At 39.2% G+C, this 24,035-nt stretch overlaps 1 protein-coding gene across 1 annotated transcript in view; it reads right to left on the bottom strand.

The window, feature by feature from the left end:
• Positions 1–253: 253 nt before the first annotated feature.
• LOC140228286 (ras GTPase-activating protein-binding protein 2-like) overlaps positions 254–24,035 on the bottom strand; it is a 36,626-nt gene continuing 12,844 nt past the window's right edge. Inside the window, exons 2-11 of the mRNA XM_072308512.1 lie at positions 16,421–16,624; positions 12,651–12,732; positions 9,821–9,922; positions 9,247–9,418; positions 8,597–8,741; positions 7,790–8,001; positions 4,362–4,447; positions 3,444–3,765; positions 2,139–2,263; positions 254–645 (exon numbers count right to left, since the gene is read on the bottom strand). Coding sequence (XP_072164613.1) covers positions 433–645; positions 2,139–2,263; positions 3,444–3,765; positions 4,362–4,447; positions 7,790–8,001; positions 8,597–8,741; positions 9,247–9,418; positions 9,821–9,922; positions 12,651–12,732; positions 16,421–16,614 — 1,653 coding nt within the window. The 5' untranslated portion in view covers positions 16,615–16,624 and the 3' untranslated portion in view covers positions 254–432. The remainder of the gene's footprint in view (positions 646–2,138; positions 2,264–3,443; positions 3,766–4,361; positions 4,448–7,789; positions 8,002–8,596; positions 8,742–9,246; positions 9,419–9,820; positions 9,923–12,650; positions 12,733–16,420; positions 16,625–24,035) is intronic.

Raw genomic sequence — 24,035 nt, 5'->3', positions numbered from 1 at the left:
GTGACAAAGAAACCTTTCAATTGCATTATCAGTACTTGTCTATTTAAGGGAAAAAAAATTGCATATAAACTTCAAAATTGTAACACACTTGCTAAAATGTGCCATTCACTTTGAGTGTATTTCAGGATCTTGTGTCTCATGCAGAGGGTAAGCTTATACCTACTGGTTATCATTGCGTGCATTTCTGTAACATCTCATAATCATCTTCAATGCAGACGCTTCCCCATCCCCCCCCCCCCCATCCAATCCCCAGAATTCCCCAGAATCCTGCCCAATCCCTACCACTCTGATCCATTCCATGACTCAAAAGTTGTATAGAAACTAATCTATTACAGGCCCACAGGCAGAACATTGGCTCCTGAGCTACTCCATCCTTGTTGCATTCAACAACTGACTCCAGTCCAAGCCTCCCTGGCCTCAGGTACCACTGACTTAGCGTTGTGGGTTGTAGCTTCTGTTTCCTCCACCTCCTTTTCCGACTCCACCTCCTGCACTGCCCCTACCGCCGCCCCTACCCAGGGAGCCTCCACGTGGGGCTCCACCACTGCCAGGCCTGGTATCTCCACGTGGAATGCGAGGGGGTCGCATGTCTCGGGCCTTCTTCTCCTCAACATTCAGGCGATGTTCTCCTCGGAGCAAGATGGACTAACAGAAAGAAAGATGATGGGCCAACACTGATCAAATATTGATTACTCTCCATAAAAAAATAACAAGACATAAACAGTTGAATTTCCTTACTTTCATCTTGCATCATAAGCACTTTCAAGACCTCTTCCAAAAGCAATTCCTCCCCTCCCCCCCCCCCCCCAAAAAAAAAGAAGACAAATAACTGGGTGTTACTTGCCAAAATGAAAACTAGAAATGTCGCTACAGCGACTGGTTATACCCCCGCCAAACAACATTTGATAAGCTTTGGTCAAAAAACTGAGGAAGTAGTTAAATCCGCAAGATCTTTCCTTGATCTTCTGCCATTAATACGTACTTTCGGGTACTGTCGAAAAATGCGTCTTGCACATCTACAACCAAAGGCACACATCTGTACCAAGTTTCATGGAAATTGGGCAAAAATTGAGGAAGTAGTTTGCAACACAAAATTTTCCATCATTTTGGCTCATAATATGTGAGCTGTTACCATGGCAACATACTTTTTGTCACTGTCAAGAAATGTGTCATGCTGACCTATATCCTAAGACAAACATTCAATATGAATTCCATGAGAATTGGAAGAACACTGATGAAGCAGTTTTGCCATGAAGCATTTTGCCCTATATTTTACCAATAACATGCCATTACCATGGCAACGCACTTTTTGCCACTGCGGAAATATGTGTCTTGCACATTAACATATTCAGATGAACATCTGTACCTAATTTCATAAAAATTGATCAAAAACTGTGGGAGGAGTTCGCGACGCAAGATTTGTACCCATTTTTGCCCATAATATGCCGTTACCATGGCAACGTACTTTTGGGTACTGTCAAAAAATACGTCTTGCACATCTACAACCCAAGGCACATATCTGTGCCAAGTTTTATGGGAATCGGTTGAAAACTGAGGAAGTAGTTTGCGACGCAAGATTTGTACCCATTTTTGCCCATAATATGCCGTTACCATGGCAACGTACTTTTGGGTACTGTCAAAAAATACGTCTTGCACATCTACAACCCAAGGCACACATCTGTGCCAAGTTTTATGGGAATCGGTTGAAAACTGAGGAAGTAGTTCGCGACGCAAGATTTGTACCCATTTTTGCCCATAATATGCCGTTACCATGGCAACGTACTTTTGGGTACTGTCAAAAAATATGTCTTGCACATCTACAACCCAAGGCACATATCTGTGCCAAGTTTTATGGGAATCGGTTGAAAACTGAGGAAGTAGTTCGCGACGCAAGATTTGCAACGGACCGACCGCCCGACCGCCGACCACCCGACTGACCGTCCGCTGATTCCTATATACCCCCTTCAAACTTCGTTTGGCGGGGGTATAATGACTGCCTTACAGACATTCCATCAACCCATCCACTGCAAGATTCTGACATATCTATGAGCTGTGCAGAGTGGATCTACTGGTGCTGGTATCAAACACATACATGCATTTTTTAGTCAGATGTGGTGTGCTAACAGACATTTAAGTACCTTTGTTTTCTTCAGAGCAAGGATGTTCTGAACTGGCTCTGCATCGTCAAACACAATGAAGCCAAAGTACGGGAGCTTGGGTCCAGAGTTGCGGTTGATGCGCATCTCGACAACGCGCCCAAATTCTGCAGATTGAACAATGTCAGCAAAAACACTGTTAGCTCTGACAATTTGTTGTACTTCCATACTCGTGAAACATGATTACTTTCTGTGCAATTCCACACCATGTCAAAGTTGGCTGCAAAACAAAACAAGAACAAAACAAAAAATCGAAAGCATATTTTAACATTCAGTTTACAGTTAATAGGTATTATGTGGGGTTGGGAGTATGGGAGCTCATAGAATTCTGCTGCGGCTGATGTACATCCAGTGGCGGGATTCTTGTGCTGTACACAATAACACAAAATAAATGGAGTAAATTAAGATAAAGTAAATGGTAGATGCAACATCAACATCAGACCTGAATAAGAGGGTTATTTTTCAAATTTCCTTACAGCTCAAATTCAATTTGTTTGGGGTCACAACAAGTTTGGCTTTTACTCTCACTTTTTAAATACATTTTTGAAGGCATCAAGTCGGGGGTTGAAGGCCAAAATCAATTCACCTAAAATTTGTTTTTAATTTCAACTACATTGATTTGATTGGTGTTTCTTTGCCTGGCAACAAAAGTTACCACAATGTTTCAGGAGGATGTGCTACAGTACTTACTATACATTGATATATACTTAACAACCATTGTGCATTACGCTTTAGGCACTAGACAGATCTATGGAAAGGAAGGGAATATTATGTTTTGATCTTCAAACTTATTAGATTCCCTAGTTCTTTTAACCAGAAAGGGTCACGACCAATAGTGGCCTTAAACTCTTCAAATTTTGGAGGGGCATTGCAGCCAGTTGATGGGGCGTCATGGCTGTTGGCCTCATGGCCTGTGGGTAAGCCCAGTGCTGCTTTTTATGTTTTATTTCCTATGTTTTAAATAAGAATTTCTACATTATGAAGAACTAAAATTTCTTCTTGGCAAATGCCTGTGTTACCACAAACTGTTAATGAAAGCTGATAACTTTGAACACTGATATTAAGGGTCACGTAAGGTAATTTTCATCAAATAAACATTGAATCCTTCTTAAAAATACATGCACTTTCATATTTCATAAGAGGTTTCTCATTATCTCACTTAGGAATGTTCAAAACATGAATCCCCACCTCAACCAGTACTGTAGAGTCCCTTTAAATCTGAGCACAGTTGAAAAATCCTACTTGGTGAACATCTACTATGTTTCTTCTGGGCAAGTTAATTCTCACCTGAGAAGAAAACCTTGAGCTCTTCATCATTGATGTCTTGAGGCAAGTTGCCCACAAACAGCTGATGACTATCGGGGTAGCGGTTCGAGGATGGTCCCCTTCCCTTGTCAGGACCCTCCTCAAAGCCTCTCCTGCCACTGCCCAGCCCAGGTCCCATGCCAGGAGCGGGACCTGGTCCACCGCCCATGCCACCCGGGGGTCCGCGACGCTCTTTCTTAGGTTCTCTTTGGGGGAGGACTTCCTTGGCTCTTGAAGGTGGCTCCCTCGTCAAGGTGGTCATACCACCAATCTGATCACTTGCCTTTGGGGCAATAACCTGGCTCTGCCAATGATAATGGAAAATAGCACCAGAATCATAGTAACAATGCACTAATCTACTCTGCCATCCGTGGGTTTTCAATAATCTTATAGGGTGATGAGGAAATCACATGTAAATTGCTACAGTCAATACAAAGTTGCTCCTACATGCCATTACCTTCATTAAAAAAAAGCAAAATAGAAAAATAGAACATAGTTAACAACCATTGATCCTACTTATGGCTATCAGGGTACTGTACGAGCTGCAATTTTCGCAGTGGTTTTATTTTCGCGAATTTCGCCAATCGCCTTTGAACCGCGAAAATAACAACGCGCGAATAGCTAAGTTCAGTTTAGACCCTCGCAACCGCGAAATTAACAACACGTGAAAATGTCCTCCAAGTAGCAATTCGCGAAAATATCTGTACGCGAAAATTTCAGCTCGTACAGTATACTCTAGTAGCTGGCCATAACCTTACAGTGGTCTGCCAAACCAGAGAACTTGTCAGGACTCCTTTACATGACTTTACTTGCAGAGTTATCTTTCTCACCATGCACAACTCTTGCTGGTGTAGCACAATTTAAAAGCAAGACAATTATGCAAGAGGGAGAAATAGTTACCGGTGCTGCCATGGGATTGCTGGCCAAACCAGTGCTGGGAGCAGTGGGTCCTCTGGCCCTGTCCGCCCAAGAAAAGGTTTTCGGCGCTGAAGAAACAAACAACACATTTTTTTTTTTTTTAAATAAACATCATTCTTACAAGGTGGGGTGGGACACATTTCATTTCATAACACAGACTTTATTTGAAACATGTTCATTTTACAAGTGCCCTTTCAAACAGTATTTAATCTAGTTTCATTCTGGTTGAGCAAATGGGCATGAACTGCAAAATTATTTGTACTGTTGATATGATCATAATTAAAGCATTCAATGGCTTCCAGTACTGTAAACGCTATTCAAATCACTTCGGGGACACAAATTAAACAACACACAAAAATATTGCTACCTGATCTAGATTGCATTAAATTTGCAGTGCAAAATCAACAATGTGCTCATTTTGCAGCATTTAGTGCATTTTGAGCTTGAGCAAAACCATGGCCATTGCTGGCTGAATATACGCTGCTTGTATGTTTAAAGCTCCGCGCATCCCCTTTTACTGACAAACCTAAGGCACAAGAGAGTGCAGTGATCTTGGTTGTTGCGTGTGCATGCTGTGTGCATAAAACAATTAGTTTTTCTGAATGTATATTTAATTGGCTCTAGTGGAAAAAATACCAGGGATGACATAATACAGATGTTATTACTTAGCGTTTCTCACAGCATGTGCAAGGGGTGCCATTCATTACACCTTTCTTTCAGAAATTTAATTCATAAAGTGCTCAGTGTTGTTTTAATCACAATTTATCACCAACTACTCTTAGCAAAAATCTTGCTCACGTACTTTTAACCACTGAATGAGTGACCTCCAATTTGCCTCAAAACTTAATGACATTTCAAACAGTCACACGAGTTGCAAATAAGAAAGTCAATGTCTTTCTGAATGAAACTTCTTTATCAACATCTTTGAATGAATCTGTGCCTCCTAGTAAGAAATGGCATGGTCCATATGGACTGCATAGCAGTGAACTTTGAGCAAATGTAGGATGCTATGCAGCCACGAATGGAGTAGCTGCTGCTCAGAGGAAGTTTTCAACAGAGTTGAAGAGCTCTGTTCAGAGAGTACCATCCGGGGTATGAAGGATGCATATTTGAAGGCAATTGCGTCTAGTGATATTCCTGAATCCCTGGCCCAAAGTGCCAGAGGACACAAACTTCTGCTGGGAAAGGAATGGGACGGCAAGGTGAAGGATTTCATTAACACAGCGAGGAGACATGGAAGATTGTGAGCAACAAACTAGTTCTAGCTGGCACTACAGGTCTGCTTCAAACAGCTAAGCCTCCTGTCCTCAGTGAACATGGGGGCAGTGTGACAATTGATAAATCATGGACCAGATCAGTGCTTGACAGAATGGGATACACAAAAAAGTACTAAGGGATAAAAAGATAAAAACTCATCCGGAGAACAATGATGAGATTGCCAGAAGATTTCACCGCAGAATTGGCCGCCTTGTGCGCAAGTTCAACATACCAGCTGAACTGGTAATAAATTGGGACCACACAGCAGTTCAATCCACACTAGCTACATCTTGGATCATGAATCCAAAAGGAGACAGGCAGGTACCTATCAGGGCATCCGATGACAAGTGGCAGAATACCTCCCTCATAGCATGCTCTTTGAGTGGAGAGTCCTGACCACCTCAGATTATCTACCAGGATAAGAAAGATCAATGTGATCCACCGGTGGAATTCCTATAAGATTGGGACATTTGGCATACCGAAAGTCACTGGAGTACTAGTGACAGTACGATTCGGTACATTGAGAAAATTATCCTCCCGTACATTACTCGGACCAAAGAGAATATGGTTTGGCCAGCTGATGTATAACCCCTCCTGATCTTTAACGTCTTCCATGCTCACCACACCAAGGAACTCCTCAACAAGCCAGTATGAGATAGAATTTCTGTATGTGATTACTCCTACCCCCTTGATGCCACCGAAAAAAAAGTGGAAAAGGAGATGCAGGCACTGTTTTTCCAACTGGTATGCCAAGAAGGTAGCTGAAGGCACTGAAGAAGGAGGAAATATCAACAATGTGGTCAAATCCATTGACCTTCGCAACTCAGTCATCAAGCCCATTCACGCCCAGCAAATGTTGTGTGTACATGACATTTTACGGTAAAATCAAGACATAATCATGAAGGGTTTCCATGCGACTTAGGGTCATGAAAGCTATTGCAGAGACTTCAAGTCATCACAAGCTATTATAAGGACAATGATGCAAAGGAGGCATACTGGGATGAATAATTTCATCACTTCTTGGGACACTTTAGCGCTTTAAAGTCCATCTGTTTTTAATAACAATTTTTGCTGAATTTTAAACAGTTCAGTGTGTCTCCTTGTGTTGGACTTCATATTTTAAGAACTGAAACACTGCGTTGTGTTTATTAACTTGTGGATCACGGAACTGAACAAAAACTGAGTCCAGACTTCCCCTATACACAGCAAGCATGACAATAAACTTGCATAATTTTGTATTCCTATTTGGAAAATGAAATTGTTTTTGTACCAAGCCAGTTAGTAGAAGACCTCATGTAAGTTTCAGCATTCACATGTCACATGTCTGCAGCCCCAATCATGTGACTTCTGTAAGTATACAGTACGCGTGTACATGTGCATGGCACACACAATGTGCACAGCAGAGTGTATTAGTGCATTGCAAATACGGGCGTGCGAGGCCGCGTATGTTTTCTTCTGGCCCAGTCGTGATTGCTAAGGTATGTACTGGTATCTTTGTGCTGTCAGATGTCTAATAAATACATATAAAGTAAAGTGGCAGAGTGAACAGACAGGAATTATTGCACTTACGAAAGCAACAGTGTCAAACCGCGAAAACATCGTGTGAAATGTCTGTGACCTCCTCATTGGCAAAAATATTTGAACGCAAAAGTGACCACTTTCATAGCACTTAGATATCTAAGGTGTACATCGTTAGGCATGTCTCTCGGAAGCTGACAGGCACTATTACACTTACTTTAATTTTGAGAATTCTTATGGAACTGCTAGATTCCTGTGGATTGCTATGAAATCAGCATAGATGTCACCATATGTGCAAAAGTATCAGCAGCATGATGCAAGGTTAGCATCTGCAAATTTGCTGCTTGATTTTTCACAAATCTTTGATGGCTATCAGAATGATGTGCCATAGCATGTCCATTAATTCAAGCTACACAGAAAATAAAGCACACTACTATCCTTCACTATCTAGGTGCATATTGGCAATACCCTGCATGGCATAACTTACTGAGGAAATAGATCAAGGCTGGCATAATGATACAGGTTTTTTTTTTATTTCTTTCTTTTGTGTTCCTCATTTAGTAACTAATCTACAACTCACTGCTTTTAACATCATCTCCGGAGATTTAACATGAATATGATCTCTTTCGACTCACTCTTGTCCACTGGCTCCTCTATCAGTGGCTTCTCCGGCTCAACAGGCTCCGCTTGGTGATTCTCCATGGGGGGCGGTGAAGCCACCCTCACAGACTGGCTAAGTGCAGGGTCTTCAATCTCAGCCTGTGGTTCGGGGGTGAAGGTCTCCACCTCTGGTGCCACCGTCTTGATGGGCGTGTCCTCAGGGGAATCCGGGTGCGCAGATCCATTGCTGTGGATAAATTCATGCACAAGTACAGGTATACATAAGCCTGAAGTCATTCATATACATTCTAAAAAAATATAAAAAAGGAAAAACAAACAGCAACAAGGATTAAGTTTAAGGTCATAATCCCTGTCCCCACAATCTAAAAATAGAACATGACATTATCACGCAGCCAGACCCCACACCAATTTTGTGTGGCAGTCAGATGCTTAAAAACTGCAGGAAAAGAGAAGAATACGAATAACACTCTTGCCTGCATGCATCATGCTAACCATAAATCAAACAGGCCAATGCCAAACATATGGTGTACACTGATTCACTCACTGAGGCTATCAGATTACTGTAGACATGGAATGTTGTATTTTCGAGACACCATTTTTTTTTTCTGGGATTCATTTCAGGCCCAAACCTCCATGCAATCAGACATCACCCATTCCCCCCCCCCCTCCTCAAAAAAGGTAAATAAATACCCCAACAATAAGCTAGCAGAAAGGACACGAGAAAATGTGCAAACAAGTACATGACAGGGTATCCGAGACACATACTCCTGGCTAGACAGGAGCATTACAGACACCCACTGACATGACAAACTAGACGTTACCTCACAGGAACTGGAGGCTGTGGCTCGTAGTAAGCCGTGGCCTGGGGTGGCACCTGTGGAGGCTCCTTTGGGATGACAGCCGGCTCTGGCGTGGCAATCCGCTGCTGGTCTAGCCTGATCTCTTCTCGACCACCATCAGAGTCGCCTGCAACAGTCACAAATGTCAACCAGAAATGATAGGTAAGATATCACGCAAGTGGACATGACAACTGCTCCAATCATTCCTTCATTCCTGCAGCATGATATACACGCTTGACCCCACACATGTGGAAACGTATATCTGAGAGATAGATTGTTGTGCCCCATACTAGAGGGGGCAGCATGGTAACACACGATTTTATTAGACTACCGAATGAGCCACCTTCAATAACCAATGACTGCAGATACCTACATAGTATTATCATCAAATATCTTCCAACGTGACCTCCACTGAATCTTTTACAGACCATTATGGCAAGAAACTACAAACTTCAACATTTCTATATTCTTTTTTTCTCCTTTCATTTCAAACAAATGAATATTCCCGGTCTACAACCTACCGAGTACAACTGAAAAGCCTATAAATGGCTTCAAGACACCTAGCCCAATTATAACAGCACTACGCTCTGAAGACAACAAATATTACAAGAGCAAACATGATGCACACTTACAATCAACACCAATCTCGGGCTCACTCTCAGTCTCCTCGTCCTGAAAGACTTCATCCTGGTAGCGGAAGATGTCATTGCGGACAAAGTACTTCTTGGCAGCCTGGGGCGCCAGCACAAATGTCTGCATGAAGCGACGCATGGGCTCTCCGTTATTCGACAGCTCACCAGTGACCTGTTGATGGCAGGGCAAAGAATCTCCTTCAAAGTCGCCTTACTCACCAACGCCATTATGTCTTCAACAAACTAGAAACATTCATGGCGTGAAAACTGAGAGAAACAGATACGTCTCTACAGTCTGGTCTCTACTAAAGTTGCTTGCCACTACTGAGTATAAGCATGACACTGGATCATAAAAATATTTTGCAAATTTCAGGCACACACAAAAAAATCCCTGTCACAAAATGCAATAATAAATTACCATTGGATAGAACCATCGAACTGAAATATGTTCTAAATTGTTGCTTATTGCTATTTCTCAACTACTGCTGTTATCATTTGAATTAAAAAAAAAAAAAATAACTTCAGCATATCGTAAATCTATAAATACCATACCAGCAATGATTCCTGAACTTACCTGCACAACAACACCATCCCCTACTGTGCCATGACTGTCCACTTGCCTGATCTTAGCATGACAGTCACGGAAGTTCAGAGACAAGATCTTGGCATGGATGGCCTATGATAGGAAACAGGAAACAGCAAAGATTCAACATGCTGCAACAAGATAGCAAATACTGTGTATTGTGATTGAAGTTATTCTAAATCATAATGCCTTACTGAGCACCAGAACATCACTCTTTTAAATTGTCACTGGCAGGAAAGAGCAAATGTCGCCACGATTGCATGAAACCATGTTATAAGATCCTATTCCTTGACACTGGCTACCACATGCTATCCTTGATCTAACCACTATTTTGAGGGGGTGTATAAGTAGCAAGGTATGAATCATTCTGTCCTCAATAAATATACCACAAACTTAGCTGTAAGACTGTCTCACGGCATGTAAAACAGTTAAAAATACTGCTCTTATCTTGAGTGATTGCCAATGTGTGAAGCAATTTCAGACTTCAATGACCTTTGAACTCATTCTAATGCGTTTTGTCTCCAATCAAATTTGCTAGTCTACATCAAAGCATCATCATTAACGAAATAAATAAATAGCCTGATGTAAAACTTTCTAGACTATTAAAAGGCTACTTAGTAATGTCTGTGCATCAAATGTCATAGTTCTGTCGACCCATTCTGTCTTATAATTGGTATGTTTAAATTATGCAATGCAGCAGAATGGTCAATTCTTACTTGGAGAAAATATGTGTCACTGTCACCCTGAGCAAAGCCTGGAATATAAGTCTGTAGACACTGCCATGACCTTCATTAAAATTTCTCGGTCTGTGAGTGCCTCATCAGTCTACTTGAACAAGTTTGGTGACATGAAAAGCTGCTGGAATTATCTCACATACAAACATATTTCAGATGTCTACCCTGGAATTTGACCTTCGCATCACATATTATCAGCCTTGAAGCATAAGCACATACACAGGGCTGCACAACAACCCATTTTTTCAACTGGTCATACCAGTAGATAACAAGTTTTACTGGTTTGAACCTAAAATTCACTGGTCCTGTTCTTTTTTTTTTACCAACAATCGGTCACGTCTGACCATTAAATTTGGCATTTCCTGAAAAGTTACTGGCCCAACGGTGATTGTCAGTGTCTTGGACTGTCACCAGTGTTAAACATTAACATTCATTGTATGTGATAAAAAAAAAAAAAAAAAAAAAAAAAAAAAAAAAAAAAAAAAAATGCTCGTTCCTGTCCTGAGCCTATAGAAACATTGATATTTCAGTCCCATAAAAAAAAAAAAACTAGAAATGTCGCTTTGGCGACTGGTATGCCTCCGCCATAATGCATGATTTTCCCAATAGGTCTAGATAGTACATGTGGACAATGTGTGATTACATTTTCACAAAATTGGCAAAATATTGAAATGACAAGTTTGTCACAAATGTGTTGAATGTTCACCTTCCTTGACCTAGGTTTAATTGGATGAATAGGAGAGCATGTATCTAGGGATTTAAGGACTTTAACTCGACTTTGACCCATTCATACATTTAGGCATTGAGTAATTTTCAAGGTACAGGTGTGGAGAAAAAGTGCAATTTCTGAATTGAATAGTAAATTGTTACCATTTTCATCTGGCCCTTGACCCTAAAATTCATAAGATAATCACTTTCAGGTAGAACATGCATAATATGTACTAAGTTTCAAGATAACTTGAGCCACTTCCGAGATATGGAGGAAAAAGTTAGTTCAGCACTTTCACTTGATCTTTGACCTTTTGACCTTTGAGGCAAAAAAGAAGAAAAAAAAAACTTTCCAGAGAATTTCTATTGGGTTAAACATGTATGCATACACCAAGTGTAAAAAAAAATAACCCTGCTGGCATTGCATGATAGGAGGGAAATAGTAAAATTTTGAAGTGTTGCACTTGACCTTTGACCCCTGACCTTTGACCCCATGAACTTTACATTCTCTAGATAATCACTTCCAGTCAGTATATGTATATACTATGTTCCATGAAGATACCTTGAACAATTTTCCAAGGTATGGAGAAAAAAAAAAGTTTTAATATTTTTACTTGACCTTTTGACCTTTGACCTTTGACCTCATGACCCAAACTTTCACCAGAGAATCTTAATTGGGTAATACATGTATACACTAAGTTTCAAGAAAATATCTTCAGGCATTCAATAGATATGGTGGAAATAGTGAAATTTTATGTATTTGACCCTGACCTTTTGACCTTTGACCTTTGACCTCATGACCCAAACTTTCACCAGAGAATCTTTATTGGGTAATACATATATACACTAAGTTTCAAGAAAATATCTTCAGGCATTCAATAGATAAGGTGGAAATAGTGAAATTTTATGTATTTGACCTTGACCTTTTGACCTTTGACCTTGAGCATGTGCACCCAAAAGTTGATAGGCACAACTTTACCCCCTAATACACATACATGCCAAGTTTCATTAGGATACCTCAACAGGTTTTGATAGTTACCTTGTCCACAAAATTCATTACGGACGGACGGAAGGACGGACGGACGGACGGACGGACAACCCGAAAACATAATGCCTCCGACACCACTTCGTGGCGGAGGCATAAAAAAAATGTCATCAGCAAAGACATGAAAATCAGACCAAGATTGCCGTATTCAGTACATGCTTAGAGGATGCCAGGAGAAACAAGTTTCTTTCCACTGGCCATATTTCTTTTATTTTTCTCGATATCACATCAGTTTTAGTATGTGCTGATTTAGTGTTATTTTTGTCTCTCTCCCTCTCCTTGTTTCATTCATTTTCTCAAAAAGATCTGTCTATACTTAGTGGGGAGAAAATACCTCTTGGCCATAGACAGGATCCTCCGGGCTCCCATCAGGATCAACTCCACCATGCACGAAAGATGAAGCATTCGTGTAAAACCTGTGTGCGATTGAACAAAACAAAACATGAAAAATACAATCGTGCCACTGCAAACTTTTACATATTAACTTGCAGTTGAGCTACCAGCAGGTGTATTTCACAGAAATATTTGTATTGAGTTAGTCATTCAGGAAAAAGACAAACAATTGAGAGGAAAAAGTGCAAATGAAATGAGATTCTCGGGGGCTAATGTAGCTCTCTACGAAAATTCTTCATTCAATTTTGTATCCTTTTAGATATATAAATAAGCTGCAATATGACATGTATGCATTTTTCAGTTAAGGAAATGGATAATTCATGCACGTACATTGTATCAATTGAAACTAGAAAAGCACTCTGACAGCGCAGACCTCCGCCAAGTAGCTACTTTCAACCGATGATCTTGCTCTTCCCAAAGAGATTTTTCTCCTCTCCACCATTGGGGAAAAGCTCTTTGGGCTCTTCCATAGAGATCAGTGATTTCCACCCATAGGTATACATACATGCTGAAAAATCGCCCGATTTCCCAATATAGAAGCCTTTGTTAGGTCATAAACTTTCAGCTGCGCAACGCCCCTTGCCCTAGCAGAAACTAGGGCACACACTTTAGTGCGCATTTGAAAACCTAAAAAATGCACAGCTTAAACTCTCAAGTTCACTGACCCTACCCGTCAAAATATCATAAATCCTTCATAAATTCCCCCAAAATTTAATCATTTGTTACTTGTGTCATTCTCAACCTTTCCTGTACGTTTCATACAAATCGGTTAACCACTTTTTCAGTTATTTAGCACACAGACAAACAAACAAACGGTAACGAAAACATAACCTCCTCCCTTGGCGGAGGTAATGAAAAGGGATATAAAGCCTACTAGCATAATACCTTACATTCCAAAGATGTGCACAAATTTTATACCCTGCTGTAAAAAGAGGACAGTTTTCAGGTCTCATAACCTCTACATCCACTCAATTTACAGGCATGAACGAGTGATGGGAATCTTATGCTTCTTACCAATCACTACAACTGTCAGAAGTATTGTGCATGGCTCTCAATTAACATATATTGCAGAAACCTAGTGATCTGGACTTCCAACCAAGAATTGACTTTTAACCATATCTGCAATAACGAAATATTTTTCGATATATATATTTGTATCTATTCCTTTATAGATTCATATCTATCACACCAAAAGGCACTACTTATCAACTTAGCCTTGACAGCTAACCTTGACTTTGATATTTTACTGGGAACGACACTTAAGACACATAACTGTTCATTTTTTTTAATCTTTCTCAGTACTAAATACTCTACCAACGGATATTCCTAGCTAAAGCTATGACTAGAGGGTGATATTTTTAAACAAGTATGATGACTTTTGACTTCGATCTTTGAACTGTCACCACCATCAGGTTCTACTCATCATCACACTTTTACCTAGTCCGAGTTACATCGTCACTGGACATTCATAAGTAGAGTTGTGACCAGAAAATGACATACATGTAATTAAATACTTCACTACAACATGTAGCATACCTCGGCCACATATTTTTGACCATTTATCCATTTTAGTCTCCTCCTTCAGAGTTCCCTTCATAAGTATTGGGTGTTTTAAATAAAGTTTCACACTTGTTTTCCAATATTAATTCATATGCATGACCACCATGTACTCCTAGAGAAAGATCTGCAATTTATACAAAGTAAACCAATGTTATAGAAATACCCCCCCCCCCCAAAAAAAAAAAAGTGCACACATTTATAATTATAAAACTATGCAAGTATGCTGCAACAAATGCATGTCCTTAAGCTTGCAGTCTTGAGCACAACCCACATTAATACAACACATGCATGAGGCCCCCTGAGAGGGACTCGTTTCAAGTGCTGCACAACGCAATGTGTGTATTCAGTCTGTACTGACTCGTAGCTGTGATACTAACACACTTTGAAGTGACACGCATGTAAACCTTGCCAAAGTTCAATGAGTCACAAGTCATGCTAGTGCAAGTCATCATGTTACAAACTCCTACGGCAAAGCAGACACCTATAATCTGTATCCATGCTGCTGGATTTGAAGCCTGGTATATTGTCTATATTGCATTACAATCACTTTAGGTTAATGCCACTATCAACCATAATCATTAATCACACTGTGTATCATAAGCATGAAGGCCCAAAATAATTCATGAACATGTGTGTATTTGCTCTTCAATAAATACTAAGTAAGTGTCATCTAAGTGACTTCTTTGAAAGTTACCATGCAGCAATGACATTCACATGCGTATATTGGATAGATGGCACTGATTAAGACACTAGAAAATCTATGTTCAGCGTTCAACAATACTGAGCCAAATGTTATCATTCATTTATCAACTATAGCTACCACTCATTGAGCACCTAATCTAAAATCTTCACTGTTCCACATTACACTTGATGTTTACAAGTCAATATACAGTTGTTGATTGTTGTTGCTTTTTTTTGTAATCTACGAATGTGCTATGCAGTCTACATTGTACATGCGCATGGGCAAGCATCACTCAAGTAATGCAATGAGTCTGCACATTTTACACACAATCCTAAGAGATTTCTAGTGCTATTGTGCAGTTTTGCTGCATACATTTCTCCATTCAGTGTTGTGCTCCACAATCACAAATTTAAACCATTCACGAAATTGTTGGGAAGTCCCGATTCGTAAAAAATTAGAATTGGTAAATATATGACGAAAATAGTACTACTTTATCACTAAACATTTCATTAATGCAGTGGTCTACTGGAAAAGTTGTACAGCATTTTTAATACAGTGCATACTGGACACTTTAATGAAATATCCCAGGAAAACTGAGGATGCACAACGTTCTGCAGTATTGGTAAGTTGAAATGTCCATCACAAATGACCTCTTTTATAGCTGCTGTGCATCTCAACTTGGTCCCATGCACTGCTTTAACCTGCAACATACACTCAGGAATGCTTACATTCACACAACAGGAGAGTGACCCCTGTTTTGAGTTCTTGAGTTCTTGATTGTCTAGCATGAAGTTGGCATATGTTTCTATGGAAATGCCAAAAGATGAATGACTGCAATAGCTCACTTGAACCTTCTTGTACAGGAGAGCTAAAAACAAGTATCCTCTCATTTTACATCCTGTAAAACAAGGAATGTTCGCATGCACTTTAATTTCGCGGGCGCCATCATTCGCGAAATTAAAATGCACGCGAAAGTTCTTGTCTACACAATATGCATTGGATCCCAGTGGCAATTCGCGAAAATTTCATGCTGCAAGAAAGGCCATCGCCTCCAATTTGTGAAATTTTCACGCTGCGAACATATCATTTTTACGGTATTCAACTGTGGACATCAGTTGACTGGGGTAAGCAGGCACGAGGGTTGTAGCCAGGCTGTGAACATGCCCATATCAAATTCAAATAAAAATCATTCCTGAATGTGGGAGACTTGTATATTCTTCTTTCCAGACAAGAGGAAACATGATATAATTTTTTGTATTCAGTCTGTTCTTTCTTTTTCAGGAAGCCTCCTACAGAATCAAGGAGACTAGTAAGCTTACTGGCAGCTGTGGGGCCTGTTTCATAAAGAGTTGCGATTGATCTTACACTCGATTTGTTGAGCCTAATCTTTATGAAACGGGCCCCTGGGTAGGACATGCCCTAGGTGGGAAGGTGTAAAAGTTGGGCACAAAACTGTGCACAAAACTCACCTGTGCAAGTGCTTCGGCGCCTTATTCAGCAGAGTGTAATACTGCCTCACAAACTCTCGCCCCACAGACTGAGGAGTCACGTTGTTCATTGGAGCAGCTTGGTTGGGTCCTTGGGCTGAGTTTGGCGGATTGGTGGATGCCGTCGTGGCCGGAGCGGGCTGAGGCGCAGCCGGAGGATGGGTGGCCATTACCATGACTGTACCACTTCAACGTGACATGATAAAAGTCAAAAGAACATACACATTAAAAATAAAACTTTGAATGCGAAGACATGCAAACACATGCACTTGGTAAATGCCTCGTTTTACATCCATAACATCAAATTGCCGACTGACAGCCTGAAATTGCATCGGTTCACTTTATGACTGGCATTGGTATGCAATCATTCAGGCCATACCACGCATGTGCATCAGTTACACATATTCCTATCACACACACAAAATATTTAAAATGTTGAAAACTAAATGTGCTATATATACGATCTCACAAAAATCCATAAGGGTCAATCCACGTCAAATCATCCAATTTTCAGAAAAGTTGTCACCCGACCCCCTCCGATTTTCTTAAAAATCGCACCAAATGTTCCCCAAAGTGTCTGACGGAAAATCCCAAAATATTTTGCCCCAAGGTCAATTGGTTGCTAAGATACAGCCTCACATAGCAACCGGTGCGCATTCCAAAAAATTAGTTAAAAGAAAATTGGGCATTTTTGATTGACTGTTTTAGCTTGGATATTTATGCAAAAGTGTTCATTATCTGGAAATTGAGAGAACTTTATAGTCTTTGCAAGAAAAACTGACTGTGACGCCAAATTGACTTTTCGTTAACGTGCACGAGGTCACCGAAAATGGTGTTAAATGTTAATTTTGAAAATTTGAATGCATATTTAGAAGCTAATATCTTCCACATTTCATCACCTTAGGTTCTAAAATATTATGCTGTTGAAGGCTTTGACTTGCTGAGTAATTTTGAAAAAAATCGGCGCATTCATGATCACCGTTTTTACGGAGAGCGCCCTCAAAGTTGACAAAAATGAAAAATGTGCCAAATTCAAGGTCACGGATCACCCTTCGTCCCACCTAGGAATAGCATCAATTTTTGTATATTGATAGACATTTACCTATATTATCTTGGGTTACCAAAGAAATTTTGCTCCCGAAATGTTCAATGGCAAATTTACCCCACCGAAAATGGTCGTAAACGGCCAAATTCCCACGTAATATCACATATTGGGTTTAGAGGACATTTCAAATGTCCACGCTTTCAAAATGAAAAGCACTAGCCCTGTGATATTTGCAGTAGGGATAGTCTGTTATACATATTTTAGTAATGTATACCACAAAACACTTTTATTTCATAATAATGACCTTGAAGATTAACCCAAAATTTGATAAAAAAAACAATAAATCGCTCCATTTTCCTCATTGCACTGCATGTAAATGTGTTTTGAAAGACTTTTCACAGAGCAATATTTCAAGAATTATGAAAGCTGACAGCCTACAATATTAAGGTTCTAAAGTATTTGTGCTCTTCTTTCAGATTTTGTGTCAATTTGATCATGAATGTTATACCCTTGACCTTGAAGTACTTCTAAAAATAGCTGTAAATTTGTAAACTACAAAGTACACACACGACAGGTGTTTTATGGCATGATACACTTGTGATTCTTCCACAAACGCAAAAGCTATTTATAGTGTAAATGTTATATACTGGAATTAATCTATACATGCTTGCAAGATATGTTCCAATCAATTGTTTTGTTCTGACAATGACCCTCAATTTATGACCTTCAAAATCATGAGAAATGCCTATTCCTCTCCATAAAGACCTGTATTAAAGTACGTACTAATAATTGATAATTATGGACATTAAAAAATTCGTATTCTAGCCTGTGAAACGCACATTAAAAGGATTGAGAGTCTTCTTTTTCGGGGAATTTGTTCTGTACCTAATGAAAACTTTCAAAATCATTTCAATTCTTATGTATTTTCTTGTTTTTGGAATTTCTTATGTATTTCTTTGTTTTTATTTTCTGCAGCATAACCATGTTTTTTTTTTTTATTGGAAATTGTCACAGCCCACTTTTCTACCATAACTAGAATAGAATTAACCAATCGATGTGAAAGATAGTAAAAATGGTCAAGTTTTTATGAGTTTCACCACAAAAAGCACTGTTTTCCATAGGAAATGCACACAAAATCACAAAATATTACCATCCCCATTTTTGATTGAAATTGAGGGTCATTGTCAGAACAGAGTAATTAATTGCAACATATCTCGCAAACACGTATAGATTAATTCCAGTATATAACATTTACATCATAAAAAGCTTCTGTGTTTGTGGAAGAATAACAAGTATATCATGCCATAAAACACCTGTTGTGTGTGTAATTTGTAGTTAACAAATTTACAGCTATTTTTAGAAGCACTTCAAGGTCAAAGATATAACATTCATGATCAAATTGACACTAAATCTGGAAGATGAGCAGAAATAGTTTAGCACCCTAATATGGTAGAATGTCAGCTTTCATAATTCTTGAAATATTGCTCTGTGAAAAGTCTTTCAAAACACATTTACATGCAGTGCAATGAGGAAAATGGAGCGATTTATTGTTTTTTATCAAATTTTGGATTAAATTTCAAGGTCATTATTATGTTATAAAAGTGTTTTGTGGTATATATTACTAAAATATGTATAACAGACTATCCCTACTGCAAATATCACAGGGCTAGTGCTTTTCATTTTGAAAGCGTGGACATTTGAAATGTCCTCTAAACCCAATATGTGATATTACGTGGGAATTTGGCCGTTTACGACCATTTTCGGTGGGGTAAATTTGCCATTGAACATTTCGGGAGCAAAATTTCTTTGGTAACCCAAGATAATATAGGTAAATGTCTATCAATATACAAAAATTGATGCTATTCCTAGGTGGGACGAAGGGTGATCCGTGACCTTGAATTTGGCACATTTTTCATTTTTGTCAACTTTGAGGGCGCTCTCCGTAAAAACGGTGATCATGAATGCGCCGATTTTTTTCAAAATTACTCAGCAAGTCAAAGCCTTCAACAGCATAATATTTTAGAACCTAAGGTGATGAAATGTGGAAGATATTAGCTTCTAAATATGCATTCAAATGTTCAAAATTAACATTTAACACCATTTTCGGTGACCTCGTGCACGTTAACGAAAAGTCAATTTCGCGTCACAGTCAGTTTTTCTTGCAAAGACTATAAAGTTCTCTCAATTTCCAGATAATGAACACTTTTGCATAAATATCCAAGCTAAAACAGTCAATCAAAAATGCCCAATTTTCTTTTAACTAATTTTTTGGAATGCGCACCGGTTGCTATGTGAGGCTGTATCTTAGCAACCAATTGACCTTGGGGCAAAATATTTTGGGATTTTCCGTCAGACACTTTGGGGAACATTTGGTGCGATTTTAAAGAAAATCGGAGGGGGTCGGGTGACAAGCACTGGATGATTTGACATGGATTGACCCATAAAGTAATCTACTACAAAGCCAACACAGAACTATTGTACATGCCATATATTTTGGAAGGTTCTTATTTTCACGAATTTTGCGAGTCGCATGCTATTCTCAAATTTAACAACACAAAAGATTATTAACTCTGACCTTGACAAGAATGCAGCATGCATGCATACATGCCCCCCTTTATTACTGTACTCCATAATTACAAATTTGACCACTCACAAAATTGTCGACAAGTCCAAATTTGCTCAAGAAGGTTCAAGAGATGGAGTAACAGCAGTGTTATTCCCTTTGATCCCATGTTCAAAGCCGCTGCTCAAAAATATTTGAAGCATGGGGCAAACAGGATCTGACACGCAGATAGGAAGACAATTGACTCATGTTTCATTGCATAATCACCAGCCACTTTCAAAGGAAGATATGTCTTTGTGATGGTAATTACTTTTCGTTATCCCTTCTTATATAAGGGAGGTGGAACAGACACGAGGATGCGCGAATTGAGCAAAATATACTGAAATAAAGATGAAAATTACTCGACTGGGCATACCCAGGCACTAATCTGATATCAATACAGCATTATACTTGAAGGTCATTCCATATTAGTTTCATTTGTGGAAATTAAGCGAAAAGTGATAAAACCAGCTTTCCAGGATGGACTTTTTTTTAAAATATATTTTCACATGATACAGCTCTGATTTACACTTTAGCACAAATTTTTGGACGGGACTGACTTTTGTTTTACATGCTTTATCATTAAATGAAATGTCATTTCATTTAATAAATAGATAAGCAAAACACGGCCAACATTATGATAACGTTCAAAATGAATCTCCAGATTGCTCAGCAAGACGGCGGCGTCAAACATCGATAATCAAAGGCACAAGTGCACCTGTGGAATTCTTTTGTACATCAATAGAAATCTGACAACTGTTTGAATAATTACAGCCAGTTGGAACTCCAGGTGTTAAACCTCCTTGATTTGCTTAAAAATAAAGTCACTAAATGTATGCTGTACACAGTATACATTAGGCATATATACTTCTTGGGAATAAACATGGTATCTATCCAGAATCGGGACTACAGTATACGCAGTTTATAGACAATACAGAGGTACAGAATGAGGAACAGATCTATAATATACAAGTGCATGTAAGGTACAAAGTTATCTAAATACCCGGGTATACATCCGCCAGTGAAACAGCATCTCTGTGTGCAATGCATTTAATGGACCGACAGATCCTAGTTATGCGTATATTATTTTTTACTGGAATTAAATTAGGCTCTCCATCAAATAAGCCAGTTCGGAGTTCCACTTTGCGCATGAGCAGAAACAAGGTCATTCGGACCAACAGGCATGTTGGTTTTTAATATCACTGGGATAAGCAATCTGTAATGTAATGATGATTCATGAAATACTTATAAATGCTGCTTGCCAGCACATCCACCTGGCAGCAAAAGTGGTATTTGGCAATATCAATAGAAAGAGATTGTCAATACATTCAATGCAAAATAACGAAATGGATGCTTTCCCAAGTGTTAATTCACGGATCATTCTGGTCATCTGGTCGACGCAAGTTCATTCTTTGTTTGAACAGGATCAATGAATTCCATAAAGTGTTTTGTAAAGCTTACGCATTATGTCACTCTAAAACGACTGAAGTGCCCCTAACCGACTGAGAAAAAGGAAAGGTCATTTGGACCAATGTGCCCATGAGCTAACTCCGAACTGGCTTATTCCTGACGTACAACAATACAAAGCCAAGCAATGTCTGTCCTGCATGCTGGTATCACAATTTGTACTGTAGATAAGCTGTTATTTTTGTGCACAGATATTTTTGCAGATGCATGTAATGTGGTCACAGACATTTTGGCAAGATGCTGCTTTCACGATTCTAAAACTGACGCTATCACAAGTGCATTAATGCTTGTCAATTTTAGATATTTTTGTGTGTTGTTAAATTTGCGGCCCATCAGTGATTCACAAAATTCACGAAAATTAAACCCACATGAAAATAACAGCTTATACAGTGTATGGTTTAATACTTTAAAATAATAGCTTGACATAGCTTTCAAGCAAGAGAATGTCATCAAAATCTGAAGAAGCTTAAAAATAGGTTTAATGCCAGAAAGGGTCAGGCAGAGGTCGTCAGAGGTCAATTTAGTTACTAGTAATTACAATGTAGTAGTAAGTGTATGGAACTTATTTCAAGGTCATAGCTCAAAGCTGCAGAAATCCATTGAGTTCACCCCAATGTTGTGAGTATAGTGTTTTTTAATGGAAGTGCATTGACCTCTTGACCTTTGACCTAATCTGACTTTACTCCTATTTGAAAAAGACGAGCATATACATTGTAGGTGATGTACCTATAGTGCAAGTTTTGTGGTCATAGCTCAAAGTTTTGGAAAGATGAGAATACACAATATTGCAAATTGTACAGTTCTCATCAGGGAAAGTTCATTGACCTTTTGACCTCTGACCCTGTCAGACTTCACCCATAAGGTAGTTGACCAGCATCTTCAGGCAATGTAACTTAACTGTGGTGTGAGTTTCATGGTCATAGATCACAGATCTGGAAAGTTATTGTTAATGTTAAGATTAAGTTGTTGTTACACCACAGTACTGTGAGTACAGTGCTTGAAAAGGAAAGTTCATTGACCTTTGGACCTCTTCAAACTTTACCAATGCTCGAGCCTGACCAGCATTTTTAGGCTATGCACCTGTGGTACAAGCTTGGTGGTCACAGCACAAAGTTGTAGAAGGTTATTGAGAGTACACTCTGACGCCTCCACTGAAATTGTTATGCAGTATGACTACCTTCTGCTATTATTGCTGGCAAGACAAAAAAAAAAGTGCCGAACTACATACATGCACATTTCCTGTGTACTCATAAACTAGCAAAACTAGAACATTTGTATATTATGCCTACAAATTATCAGAGAAAACCCTCTAATCAATCAATATTTCATCTGAAGTAACTAAAATCAAGGATATACATGTATATCCTAATTGAACATTCGCTAATGATTCAAATCCTCAGATATGAATCCTTTGAGAACCTACAGAAACAAATCATTCCTTCTATCAGTACAAACGCCACTTGTACCTGATGTAATTTGATACTTTCATTCAGTATGTATGATTGCTACACCAAACAAGCCTTAGGCAAACTTTCTAAAGGCATGCATGGAATCTGAATTATTATGTTAAAACAGTGTATCCTGGGGAGACTAAAAATCAACATGACATTATAAAAATCCTGTGATCCATTCACCACTTTCAGGAAGCCATTCCTGATTTATTGGTTTTCACTCACTTTCATCTTATTTTTTCATGACACTTAATTTTGGGGATAAGAGAGTGGCATATAGATTCTCCTTCATTGAACAACCCAACAATTCAAAGACAGTCAGTCTGCAGCACCAGCGATATCACACATATTCAAGTTATAACCATGGCTGAGTGGCGCCTGCATATGTAATGAGCAGATACAGTTTGTACATGGTCATAAACAACTGTGTAGAACAATTACTCTTCGATTTAGACAATTTTACCATCAAATGAAAGAAAAAACATCAATGGACATGCCCATGATCAGAATAAAATGGAAAAGAAGAATCTTCTAGATTACCAAAATTTCATGCAGGACAAGGACTTTTGATGCATCCTCCTTAAAGGGGCATTCCAGACGATTTTCAACAATTTCACATCATGTAGTACATAAATCGACAGGTCCATGTATAGACTTGTGGAATTCATTGTGGTCTTCGAGTAGAGAAACCAATACTCTGAAAAATCTTACACAAATTACCGGTACACTCAATAATGCTGATGACATAGAGCCTCACATATTTCAGAAATGCAGCAGTGTAATTCATTTACAATCACGCTTGATTAACCCATCCACGTACGGGCCTCTGTGTAATCTGTAAAATCATGCCTGCCTAGTAAGTTGGCCATGAACTTGGGCGCGATCTTCCCTACGGCGCGATCTACACGCGAAGAGCATTCATACGTCATTGAAAAACTGCCTGTGTCATTCCCACTAGGCAGGAGGGATGATGCGTGTACTCTCGTGCTAATATGCACTTACTTGACTCAATGCAGCACTAGTTTATGTGGA

Source organism: Diadema setosum, chromosome 5, assembly GCF_964275005.1.
Source record: "Diadema setosum chromosome 5, eeDiaSeto1, whole genome shotgun sequence".
Taxonomy (NCBI): Eukaryota; Metazoa; Echinodermata; class Echinoidea; order Diadematoida; family Diadematidae; genus Diadema; species Diadema setosum.
This window is presented reverse-complemented; position numbering and strand designations above follow the sequence as displayed.